The sequence below is a fragment of the Martes martes genome (assembly GCF_963455335.1).
Source record: "Martes martes genome assembly, chromosome: 11".
NCBI lineage: Eukaryota > Metazoa > Chordata > Mammalia > Carnivora > Mustelidae > Martes > Martes martes.
Window position 1 is genome coordinate 76,238,507 of NC_137899.1, and position 13,072 is coordinate 76,251,578.

At 36.1% G+C, this 13,072-nt stretch overlaps 1 protein-coding gene across 1 annotated transcript in view; it reads left to right on the plus strand.

The window, feature by feature from the left end:
- CFTR (CF transmembrane conductance regulator) overlaps nucleotides 1-13,072 on the plus strand; it is a gene marked incomplete at both ends in the record, with an annotated part of 166,451 nt that overhangs the window by 135,927 nt on the left and 17,452 nt on the right. Inside the window, one exon of the mRNA XM_080818680.1 lies at nucleotides 10,827-10,982. Coding sequence (XP_080674806.1) covers nucleotides 10,827-10,982 — 156 coding nt within the window. The remainder of the gene's footprint in view (nucleotides 1-10,826; nucleotides 10,983-13,072) is intronic.

Below are 13,072 nucleotides of genomic sequence, written 5' to 3' on the forward strand. Positions count from 1 at the left end.
CACCTGAGTGAGTGAGTTAGCAGGGATTTTAAACCCAGATCTGTCTGACTTTAAAGTTCTTTTTCACCTGCTTCCCTTTAAAGTAGAAAAGGCACCAAAGGAGAGAGGGAGAAAGAGAAAAGAGGTATCTGTCCCAGAGGATGGCCATCTAAGAGGGGAAATGCAAGATCCAGTAAGAACTGAGGCAGGCCACTGTGAAGTTAGCAAAGCTTAAATTTCAGAGAAGTTTATTTGCCTGAGCCCCTTCAAGGCCCTGTACTTAATTTTTTATTTATAATTTTGAAAATCTTTATTCTTGGAAAGAACTCCTCTTCCATATTATATAAGCTTCAGATTCCAAAAAGCTTTGTTATATCCTTGAATAAAAAATATATAGGTAAAATTCTAAGGTAAGGAGGAAGTAATTAATATCAGCTGGCTATTCATGGAGTTGAATATTCATGGAGTTGGGCTATTCATGGAAAGTTTTCTATAGGAAGTGGCATTTAGAGGGAGACTTTGAGACTTGAACTGTGTATTTGAACAGGCAAAGGTGAGTGAAAAAGGGTGCTATAGGCAGAAGGAATAATACAAGCCATGGGGCACATGCAGAAAACAGTGACTGGTTTGATCACATTGGGGGGATTCATAAAGGATAAAATATAAGATAAGATTGAAGCAAGGTGATGGAAATTATGAATCTCAAGAGTTGAAGTAATAAAGGAAGTTAAAGACTCTAAAAATCCTACCCAGTTTAGCTACTAAGTGGTTTTTGGTCATCTTCGAGAGAGCAGTGGTTCTCAAAGTGTGGTTCTCTGGACCAGGATCATCTACATCACTGGAGAACTTGTGAGAAATGTAAATTCTTGAGTCCCACTCAACACTACTGCATCAAAACTCTAGGGGTAAGACCAGTGATCTGTATCACTGATACATGCTCTTCCAAGAATGAGATCATCATTAGGTGTAGAGAAATGAGGGTACAAGTCCAACTGCAAAGGGTTAGGGAGTGGGTGAGTACTGAAATGAGGAGTTATGTAGAACACCAGCATTGGTGGGTGGGAAAGAAATAGCAAGAACTCCTGCCTAAGAGGATGGCTACGTGGAGGGATTTTGCCTTTGTACTATAGAGATTTTGTGTTTTGTTGTTGTTTTATTTTTTATTTTTATTTTTTTACTTTTTTTGAGACAGAAGGAAAGCAGATAACTGGAGTTAAAGATAAAGATGAGTAAAGAGTTGGGAAGCTAAAGGAGTTCATATTACAGCCTTGATCTTTTAAGTCAATTGTAAGTCAAAGTCATGGGAATCGAATAGTGTCAGTCCTGTAACTTTGTTCTCCTTCAGTATTGTGTTGGTTGTATTCAGGGTCTTTTGCATCTCCATATGAACTTTGGAATCAGTTTGTCAGACCCACAAAATAACTTGCTGAGATTTTGACTGGGATTGCATTGAATCTATTGATCAAGTAGGAAGGAACTGTTATCTTGATAATATTGAATCTTCCTTTTCCTGCACATGGACCATCTCTCCATTTACTTAATTTTTCTCTGATTTCATTCATCAGAGTTTTGTGGTTTTCCTCATCTAGACCTTGTATATATTTTCTTATATTTATATCCAAGTATTTTGTTTTGGGAATGCTAATGTAAATGATCATGTATTTTTATTTTTTTATTTTATTATTTTTTTAAAGATTTTATTTATTTATTTGACAGACAGAGAGCACAAGTAGGCAGAGAGAGAGGAGGAAGCAGGCTCCCTGCTGAGCAGAGAGCCTGATGTGGGGCTCCATCCATCCCAGGACCCTGGGATCATGACCTGAGCCGAAGGCAGAGGCTTTAACCCACTGAGCCACCCAGGCGCCCAATAATGTATTTTTAATTTCAAACCCCACTTGTTCATTGCTGATATTTAGGAAAGCAAATGGCTTTTCTATATTAACCGTGTATCCTATAACTTTGCTATAAATAATCATATATTAGTTACAGGAGTTTTATTGCTGATTCTTCTAGATTTTCTACATATGTAAAAATGTCATCTGTGAACAAAGACAGTTTTATTTCTTTCTTCCCAATCTGGAGGCTTTTTATTCCTTTTCTGGTCTTAATGCATTAACTAGGATTTCCAGTATAATACGGAAAATGAGTTATGGGAAAGGACATGCTTGCCTTGTTCCTGACCTTAGCAGAAAGTCTTCGAGTTTCTCACCCTTACATATAATGTTTACTATAGGGTTATTATAGATGTCTTCAACAAGGTAAGGAAATTTCCCTCTGTTCCTAGTTTGCCGAGAGTTTTTATCAGGAATCAGCACTGGATCTTGTCAAATGAATTCTGTATCTATTGTTACAGTCATGTGGTTTTTCTTAGTTTAGCCCACTGATAGAATGGATTATATTAACTCATTTATAAATTTTGAACGAACTTTGTGTATCTGGAATTAATCCAACTTGGTTATGGTATATATAATCTCTTTATACATTGTTGGATTTGATTTGCCAATATTTTGTTGAAGATTTTTGATTCTATGTTCATGAGAAATTTGGTCTCTAATAACTTTGCCTGGCTTTGGTATTCTGTTAATGTTGTCCTCATAGAATTGTTAGGAAGTAATCCCTCTGCTTCTGTCTCCTGGAAGAAGTAGAGGATTGGTAGAATTTCTACTTTAAATATTTGGTAGAATTCACCAGCAAATCTATCTGGACCAGGAAATTTCTGAATTGGAAGGTTGTTAATTATTGATACAATTTCTTTAAAGGATATATGCCTACTTTAGATCATCCATTTCTTCTTGGATGATCTTTGGAAGATTGTATCTTTTGAGGAATTGGTTCATCTAGATTATCAAATTGGTGGGCATATAGTTATTTATGGTCTTCCTCTATTATTCTCTTACCATGAGATATGTAGTGATGTCCCCTATTGCAATTCTAATATTAATTATTTGTGTCACCTCTCATTTTCTTAGCCTGGCTAGAAGCTTTTTATTTTATGGATCTTTTCTAAGAATCAGCCTTCATTGATTTTCTCTACTGATTTCCTATTTTCAATTAGGTGTTTCTGCTCTAATTTTTATTATTTCTCTTCTGCTTCCTTTCAATTTAATTTACTCTTTTTCTAGTTTCCTGTGGTAGAAACTTGGGCTATTAATTTTAGATATGTTTTCTTTTCTAATATATGCATTTAATACTACAAATTTCCCTCTGTACCACTTTCACTGCATGCTACAGGATGGTTAGTGTGAGCTGGAGTTGGGTATTTTCATTCCCTAGATCAATTGGGTTCTAATAAAAACCCCAGTAGGTTACAGTCTTATAAAATAATTTTTCTTGAAGGAGGCCTTGTGAAGAGCAGAATTCTTTAATGCTCTGGAGTATTGCAAAATTGTTGCTTTCTCCCTCCTCCTGCTGGATGTGCCAAGGGATTTTTCTGTTTTTCACTTTGGGGCTACTGGAGGCAATACTTACAAAAGTCTGGGGGTCCCTCTGCAAATGGCCTCCCCTGGACTTTTTTACTCTCAGACTTGTCCACACTGAGCCTCCAAAATTTGTCAGTTACAGTTTAGGATTTTTTTTTACCCTGATTCTGTTTTCTGCAGGGGTTTCTGATCATGGTTTCTTCTCTAGTAATTTGTGATTCTCTATATCTGTCTATCTGTCTCTTCATTTATAGTGGTTGTGTGGTTCTGGATCTTTACTTTCTAACGATGTTAGAAGACTTTTGATTTTCAGTTTGCTCAACTTTTTACTTGTTAGGACAGAGTGATAATATTCAAGTTCCTCATATTTTGGACCAGAAACCAGAAGTCTTGTTTTTCATCTTTTCATCTCTTTACATAGCACTTGCCTAGCTTACTGTATGTTAAATAAGAATGAGTGAATAACTTATACCTACTTCTAGGTCATAGGGTTGTTTAGTGTAGGAATTGACTGTCAAAATATTATTCTGAGCAGCTTTCTTAAGATTGTTATTTCTACTGCCTTGCCCTTGGAACCTATAACAGCATCTGTAACGAAATGCCCCAAACATACTTCTTGTATGCTAAATTAAGAAGAAGACTCAAATTCAGTATTTCTATTTTTTTAATAATTTCATTATTTTGATTATCCAAAATCCTGCAAGATCAGCTGTGGTCTGATTCATTTGAAAAAAAAAATTTAAAAGGATGTAAGGGGACATTTCTTGTTTGATTTTTTAATGGATTTCAGCATTCTAGGCTAGATGGTATGCCTGAGTCCATCTGGGCTGCTGTAACAAGATATCATAGACTGGGGCAGGGTAGGCTTATAAACAACAGAAATTTATTTCTCACAATTCTGGAGTCTGGGAAGTCTGAGATCATGGTGCCAGCAGATTCATTGTCTGGTAAGAACCCACTTCCTCATAGATGTTTGTCTTGTCATTGTATCTTCACATGGTGAAAGAAGTGAGAGAGCTTTCTCGGGTTTCTTTATAAGGGCATTAATGTCATTCATGAGGGTTCCACCCTTATGACCTCTTCACCTCCCAAAGGCCAACATATGAATTTGGGGGAGACACAAATATTCAACTTATAACATAGTGAAAGATTTAAAAAATCTGTATTTTATGCAGAATGGTTATTCAGTCTTTATATGAAAACAGTTTGTCCGTAACAATTATTTTAGGGAAGTGGTATCTCGTTATCTTCTTTGCTCTTAATTTAGGCCTCTACTTCCTAGAATCTGTATTTTAAATTTTATTTTCAGTGCATGAGAAATAGAGCAAGATTTTCACAACTTTTACTTTTCAAAAAACCTGTTTTTTCTTTTTAATCTCAAATAGCTGTTTTCTTAAAAGCTTTTAATTTTTTTGTCTGAATTTTAATATCCACATTACCCTCCCCCAACAGAATATCTCTTCCTTTTCCCATTTTTTTTCCTCTCAAAATGCAGACTGGGATTCTAATTTGGAGCCATGTCCTTCATGATAAATGTGAACTTATCAAAATGCTTTAGGTGATAAGTTGTGTCTATCACAGTCCTGGACAGTCCTCTGATTAAATAGATATTTAATAGTACTTCAAGGTTTATTCTTTTGGGTGAGTTTACCTGCCTTCTTTATTTGTAGTCTCTTCAAAATCCTGATGCCAGAAGCAATTCAAACAGTATCAAGGGTTCAGATCACAGCAGCATATACACTTACATGTCTGTTTGATTTGTTAAATACACATAGCATCCTATCTTGATAAAAATTGTTATTTAGTAACTGGATCTTATTCAGTAATTTATCTTGGAGTTATGAGGAGCATATTCTCAAGAACTTGTTAAGAATTATGACTCATTGGGGCACCTGGGTGGCTCAGTAGGTTAAAGCCTCTGCCTTCGGCTCGGGTCGTGATCCCCGGGTCCTGGGATCGAGCCCCACATTGGGCTCTCTGCTCTGCAGGGAGCCTGTTTCCTCCTTTCTCTCTCTCTCTCTCTCTCTTTCTCCGCTTCTCTGCCTACTTGTGATCTCTGTCTGTCAAATAAATAAATAAAATCTTTTAAAAAATTATGATTCATTAATAATAAATATATAAAAGGTAAAGTTATTATCACTGGAGATCTAAATTTCATTTTATTTGGTATCTTGATTTCTGGAGACCATAGAAGATGAGAAATAATTATAGTAGGTTTTAGTCTGTTGCAATACTAAAATCATGAATCAGGTGCTCTGAAAAGAATGTACTGAGACTGTTCTATTCATGGTACAATGCAATTACAGCCAGCACCAAATTCAACACTGTTTAGCTGTCCACATAATATTTTGATTTATCTTGATCCAAAATTCTCAGAAAGGAAGTTCACTGAAGTTACTAGAAATCACTGCCTTGGAATTAGGATATACCTTAAAAGCTCATTTGTGGGAAGTACTCTGGCCTTATTCAACAGATCACTGAGAAGCCTGGAAAAACAAGTCCCGGAAAAGAATTATGTGCCAATTATATAAACAAGAAGACTTTGTTAGGTATGAACAAGTAAGATTCCTTGCTGTTAAAAATTGTCAGACACAATGCAATATCAGCAGTTCAATAATATAGAAGAACCAGAGAATAGCTACAAAACTTTAAAGCTAAACAAAAGATTTACAAATTGCCTCTCAATTTAGTTTTATACCAACATAAAAACTGAGTTCTCTAAAACTTTCCATATTTGCTTCTTGGAAGGGAACATGGTAATTTATTCTAGTTACTTAGAACCCTGGCTAATGATATAGAGGTCTGGACTTCAGGCTACTTTTTATAAAAAATTTGTGACATGACTTTATTATCTATTTTTTAAAGTTTTTGTTTAAATTCCAGTTAGTTAGCATACAGTGTGATATAAGTTTCAGGCGCACATGCAGTGATTCTGTACTTCCACACAATACCCAGTGCTCGTCACAAGTACCCTCCTTAATCCCATCACCTTAATTTTACCCATTTCCCATCCCCGCCCCCCAACCTCTCCTCTGGTTACCATCAGTTTGTTCTTTATAGTTAAGAGTCTATTTCTTGGTTTGCCCCCTCTCTTTTTTTTTTTTCCCCCTTTGCCCATTTGTTTTGTTTCTTAAACTCCACATATGAATGAAATCATGTGCTATTTATGCTTGTCTGACTAACTTATTTCACTTAGCATATTACTGTCTAGCTCCAGGGGCACCTGAATGGCTCAGGCAGTTAAGATTCTGACGCTGGTTTTGGCTCAGGTCATGATCTCAGGATTGTGAGATCAAGCCTGTATTGGGCTCCACATTCAGTGAGATTCTCTCTCTTACCCTTTCCCTCTGCTCCTCCCCTGCTCATGCTCTCTCTTTCTCTCTCTCTAAAAAAAAAAAAAAAAAGAGAGAGAGAGAGAGAGAGAGAGGAAATTAAATACTCTCTATCTCCATTCATGTTGATGAAAACAGCAAGGTTTCTTTTTTATGGCTGTGTAGTAGTCCATTGTATGTACATACCACATCTTTATCCATTCATCAGTCGATGGACACTTAGGCTGTTTCCATAATTTGGCTATTGTAGATAATGCTGCTATAACATTGGGGTGCATGTATCCCTTTGAATTAGTATTTTTGTATTCTTGGTAAATACCTAGTAGGGCAATTGCTAGATTATAGGGTAGTTCTATTTTTAACTTTTTGAGAAACAGCCATACTGTTTTCCAGGGTGGCTACACCAGCTTGCATCCCCAGTTTTAGTATATGTGCTGCCAAAGCGAGCACCCAGCTTACATAACCACCAGTAGTGCAGGCGGTTTCCTTTTTCTCCACATCCTTGCCAATACCTTTTGTTTTTTGTGTTGTTGATTTTAGCCATTCTGACAGGTGTGAGGTGACATTTCATTGTAGTTTTGATTTGTATTTCCTGCTGACTAGTGATATTGAGCATCTTTTCATGTGTCTGTCGGCCATCTGGATGTCTTCTTTGGAGAAATGTCTATTCTTGCCTTCTGCCCATTTCTTAATTGATTATTCATTTGGGGGTATTGAGTTTTGTAAGTTCTTTATAGATTTTAGATACTAACCCTTTATCAGATATATCCTTTACAAATATCTTCTCCCATTCTGTCGGTTGCCTTTTTAGTTTTATTGATTTTTATTGGTTTTTATTTTGATGTAGTCCAAATAGTTTATTTTTGCTTTGGTTTCCCTTGCCTCAGGAGTCATATCTAGAAATAAGTTGCTACAGCTGATGTCAAAGAATTTACTGCCTATGTTCTCTTCTAGGATTTTTATGGTTTCAGATCTCACATTTAGGTCTTTAATCCATTTTGAATTTACTTTTGTGTATGGTGTAAGAAAGTGGTTCTGTTTCATTCTTCTGCATGTTGCCTTCCACCTTTCTCAGCACCATTTGTTGAACAGTCTGGTTTTTTTGTTTTTGTTTTTGTTTTTTACCATTGGATATTCTTTCCTACTTTGTTGAAGATTAACTAACCACATAGTTGTGGGTCCATTTCTGAGTTTTCTATTCTGTTCCATTGATCTGTGTGTCCGTTTCTGTGCCAGTACTGTACTGTCTTGATGATTACAACTTTGTAATAGAGCTTGAAGTCTGGAATTGTGGTGCCTCCAGCTTTGCTTTTCTTTTTCAAGGTTGCTTTAGCTATTAAGGGTTTTTGTGGTTCCATACAAGTTTTAGGATTGTTTGTTCTAACTCTGTAAAAAAAAAAAAATGCTATTGGTATTTTGATAGGGATTGTGTTAAAAGTGTAGATTTCTCTAGGTAGTATAGATATTTTAACAGTATTTTTTTCTTCCAATCCATGAGCATAGGATGTCTTTCAGTTTCTTTGTGTCATCTTCTCTTTCTTTCTTCAGTGTTATGTAGTTTTCAGAGTAGAGGTTTTTCACCTCTTTGGTTATATTTATTCCTAGGTATCTTATTATTTTTGGTACAGTTGTAAATGATATTGATTCCTTTATTTCTCTTCCTGCTGTTTCATTTTTGGTATATAGAAATGCAGCAGATTTTTGTACATTTGTTTTGTATCCTGTAGCTGAACTGAATTCGTGTTTCAGTTCTAGCAATTTAGCAAATAGTCTTGCAGGTTTTCTATTTAGAGTATTATGTCACCTGCAAATATTGGAAGTTTTACTGCTTCCTTACCAATTTGGATGCCTTTTATTTCTTTTTGTTGTCTGATTAAATTTGTGATATGACTTGAAAGCAAAATCACTTCCTCTTATTGAACTTTCCATCTTCCATACCTCACCTACACAAGACATATTCAGATTGCTTATAAAAGCTTTACTGTTGTGGGGCACCTGGGTGGCTCAGCGGGTTAAGCCTCTGCCTTCGGCTCAGGTCATGATCCCAGGGTCCTGGGATCGAGCCCCACATCGGGCTCTCTGCTCAGCGGGGAGCCTGCTTCCCCCTCTCTCTGCCTGCCTCTCTGCCTACTTGTGATCTCTGCCTGTCAAATAAATAAAATCTTTAAAAAAAAATAAAATAAAATAAAAAAATAAAAAAAATAAAAGCTTTACTGTTGTGATTGAAAAATCATGGCATATGATGAATATATTTGTATAGCATGGGCTGATTCAAAAATGGAGGGATGCATATTAAATTTCACAAGATTTTTAAATAAAACTTGATTTGGTGTTTGACCAAAATTAACTAAATTCATTTGTTTGTTAGATCAACTAAATAGGTTTATTCATTCATCTGCCTACTCTCTCTCCCTTTTCCTCTCTTTCTTCCTTCTTTCCATCCATCCATCCATCTAATCCATATTCCATTTGTCCATTCATTCATCCTTCCGTCCACCTGATCCTCAGTCAATCCAAACCATTTATTGAGTACTTCCTGTGCATCCAATATGGCAGGTGCTGAGAATTCAGTGGGAAACAATGTAGACCACCCTGTCCTTATTGAGCTTAAATCCTTAGGGCTAACACAAGGAATAATCAAGAAAAAGTAAATACAGTAATCACTGCTTCTGGTTAGTTGTGTGAAGAACATCAAAAGGGTGTTGTGTATAACTTTTGGCTTATCTGATTTTCTCAGTTGTCTCAGAGAATAAGCATTTGTAAAAGTCTCATTACAGAGCTCTTATGAACAAGACCTGGTACCATTATTGTTTGCCAACTTATCCCAAAGGCCTAGTTTATTACCAGATTCCTAACAAGTATTTAATAAGCTATTATTATCATGGGTTGTTGGAAGCTCTAAAGCTTTCATTGTGGTCTGTGAACTTGTTCTGCTTTATAACCTGTTAGTGGTCTCTGATAAGTATAAGAACTGAGAGTAAGCATGTTGAAATTCATTTTTATTATCTTTTATTTTAAAGTACTGATATGCAGTGGATCAGAAACTAAAAATAACCAAAGCAAAATGAAACTGTCCTTTGCCACAGATAGTGTAAAAAGCGTTACTCTAAAAGACCACTGGCTCAGCTCTCCTGTAAAAAAAAATCTAAATGATAAAAGAGAAACAGAAGTCATGTAAGAGGAAGGAAGTAAATATTTATTCAGTGCTACTAAATGTTGGGCCATATTTCATTGTTCAGTTAATGACTGCTAAAATGTTCTGCCCACTCAAAGCATCTTCGTCCAAGTGCTGGATGTGAACCCACATGGAATACAGAGGTGGGGCCCCTGTGGGCTCCCTAGCACCTGCTCTCCCCTTGCAATGCATGGCATTGTCCCTTCCATTCTGTGTTCCTAACAGTCTTTTGGTAACAAGAACAGTTTTTTTTTTCTTCTTTTCCTTAATATCTCTTTGTTTCTCCAAGTTCTCTTCCTTCCAGGAAGGGTAGATGTAAGAATTTGATTTGACAACTGTCCAAGTACTTATCCACCAAATGGCAAGGCTTGGCCTGCCTTCTCTGGGAACACAGAGCTCACTGAAGATTTTCTTGTTTATTGTCAGGCCTAAACTGGTGCTTAATTTATTATGGACAGTATCTGAATGTTAGAACTCTTTCAGATTTATTAATTTTCAAGCTCATATTCATGTTAGGAACTAGATCAAGCTATATAGGTTCCTGCTTTTGGTTTAAGGCCGTCCTTAGAAATTATATGCATTGAGACACTGTATCTTTGTTTTCCTTGATGCAAAATGGGTATTTTTAACCTATATGCCATTAGTAAAGGTCAGCGATAAAGGAAGGCTCCAGAGTTAAGAGTCCAGTTCCTTATGGCCACTTTCCATATTCCTCTCCAGGGTTGCTTTGCCTCAGGTCATTACTGGACAGAATTAGGAGTGTTACAGAAAGGTTTGAATGAATAAGTTGAAATCTTCCCCTGGTGACATTAAAAACAAAAACACAGTTCCAGTGTTTTTTAGTGAATTATAATACCAGATTACATTTCTTGCACGGTATCTGTATGTCACAGGAGTAATTCTGTCACTCTTATTTTCTAGGTGGGCCTCTTGGGAAGAACTGGATCAGGGAAAAGTACTTTGTTATCTGCTTTTTTGAGACTGCTGAACACTGAGGGAGAAATCCAAATAGATGGTGTGTCTTGGGATTCGATAACTTTGCAAGAGTGGAGGAAAGCCTTTGGAGTGATCCCACAGGTAAATCAGAAAGACTTAGTTTAAAAAAGAAGAAGAAGAAGACTGTATATTTTTTACCATTATTTGACACTTAAGAAAAAAAAAATCTTTGTTATTTATTGCTATCTTTTTTTCTGCAATGCAGTGTTTTTGTAGGGAAAAAGGAAACAATCTCTAAAAGTTTGGAACTCTCTGCCATACAGTGATTGAACTATTAATAGTTTTGACAGCCTTTCCCAGAAGACATAATCCACATGGAAGCATGGCACTTTTGTTTTTAATCAGTGTTTACTCCCCTCCTTCAGTGGTCTGAGCTCCAACTTAGCAATCCCAGCAGGTTGAGAAATGCTTTGCAAGATGTAAATGATGCTGCTGAAATAAGAAACACTTGGAAGCACGAAGTAGTGGAATTGAAAATAGAAAGTATAATGATTGTTTTTTGTTCTTTGGATAAAATGAAGCATGTCAGATTAATCTGTAGCTTTTTTTTTTTTTTTTTTAATGTCACTCTTTGATTCTGGTCACAAAGGATCGCTAGCTTCCCTGGCTTAGTAACATTCTCTCTGTGTCATTACAGAGGAGGATTTCTTATATATGAGAGAAATAGCAGTTTCAGTTTAAAATGATCTCAGTGGAAACCAAGGAATGTCGTTACTAGAGCCAAATCTGAAAGGCATGTGTTGCATTCCTACTGACATTTGCTTGCTTCTCTGTGGGCATAGACCCTGCTTTAGTAACCACATTGCTCCCTTTGTACTGATGGGCCAAGTCCATTTCACCAGCACTTTCTAACAATTCTCTACATTTAACACAAAATTCAAATGCCAGGAACATCTCCAGATAGATGGACTATAAATCTAGCCTGAGAAAAAAGCTTGTATTTCTTGACAGATTACCTTAGTGGAGCATTTGCTTTTTTTCACCTAATGAGGCACTAAATATTGTAGCTGCTAGATTGATGCTTTTAATTTTTTTGTCTAGACTTTGCCATATTGCCAGAAGCTTAATCCTGGTCGAACTTTTGAAAAACAGTATTGTTTTTTCAGAAAGAAAAAAAGGATTGTCAGATGGTCTAAAGATAAAGAAACACTGGGAATACAAGTATCCTGAGGAGATAGCCTTAGGCAAGATAACAATGTTGAAGAACACAGAATAGAGTCTGGTTGTCCGGTTGTCCAAGACGCCTTGCTATTCATTTGACTCTAAGTCTCCCGGTCCCATTTTTAACAGCAGTAGTGAAGCTTTCGGTTTTGTTGTTGTTGTTTTGTCGTTCTTGTTGTTCACAGAGATCTATGTATTAGTATAAATACTGCTCTAAAAAATATTAAATTTTACTGGGGATCCTTTAGTTTATCTGCCATGTGATAGATTTTTTTAAAATTATGTGTTTTATTTAAGAAATCTAAGTATACAAGACCTAAAGGAAAACTGAATGAACCAGTTTTGAAAATTCTTTATCTTCTCTTTCTGCTGAAGTGAATCTTCCAAACTTGCTTTTATTTCATCTTCCTCTCTGTGGCTTCAAGCTTTATAAAATTATACAAACTAAACAAGAAATACTTTGCGATATGCCTTCAAAAATGCATGATCAAGCTAATACTGGTGTATCTCATTCTACATTTTTATGACCCAGGCCTCTGGGACTGTCTCCTAGTATCACAGGGATATCTGAAGACAGAATGTCCTACTTTTTCTACAGTGGGCTTGAGAACATTAAGTGAATGACCAAGAAAGAGAGAGGGCAAACTCCTCATGTCTTTTTAATATCCTAACTAGGAGATGCTTTTATTTTCCTAACTTTCCTTTAGAAGTTCAAATTAAGTGATTTTTTTTTTTTCTTCTTTGCCTGGAGTTTGATCTTAAAAAAAAAAAAGAAAGAAGAAGAAGAATAAGAAGAAAAGGAAGAAAGGGTAAAAAAAAAAATCCAAGAACTGTTATTGTTTGCTTTTGCATCTTGCTTCCTTCCATCTTGCTGACCTTGCAAGGGCATCTCTGACATGGAAACATCAGATACCTCTGGGTCAAATAGTTACTTGTTTTGAGACACATTAAACAGGAACAAACTTTACAAAAATTTTTTCTCTCCCTCATAGTGATCCTGAGAAATCAGC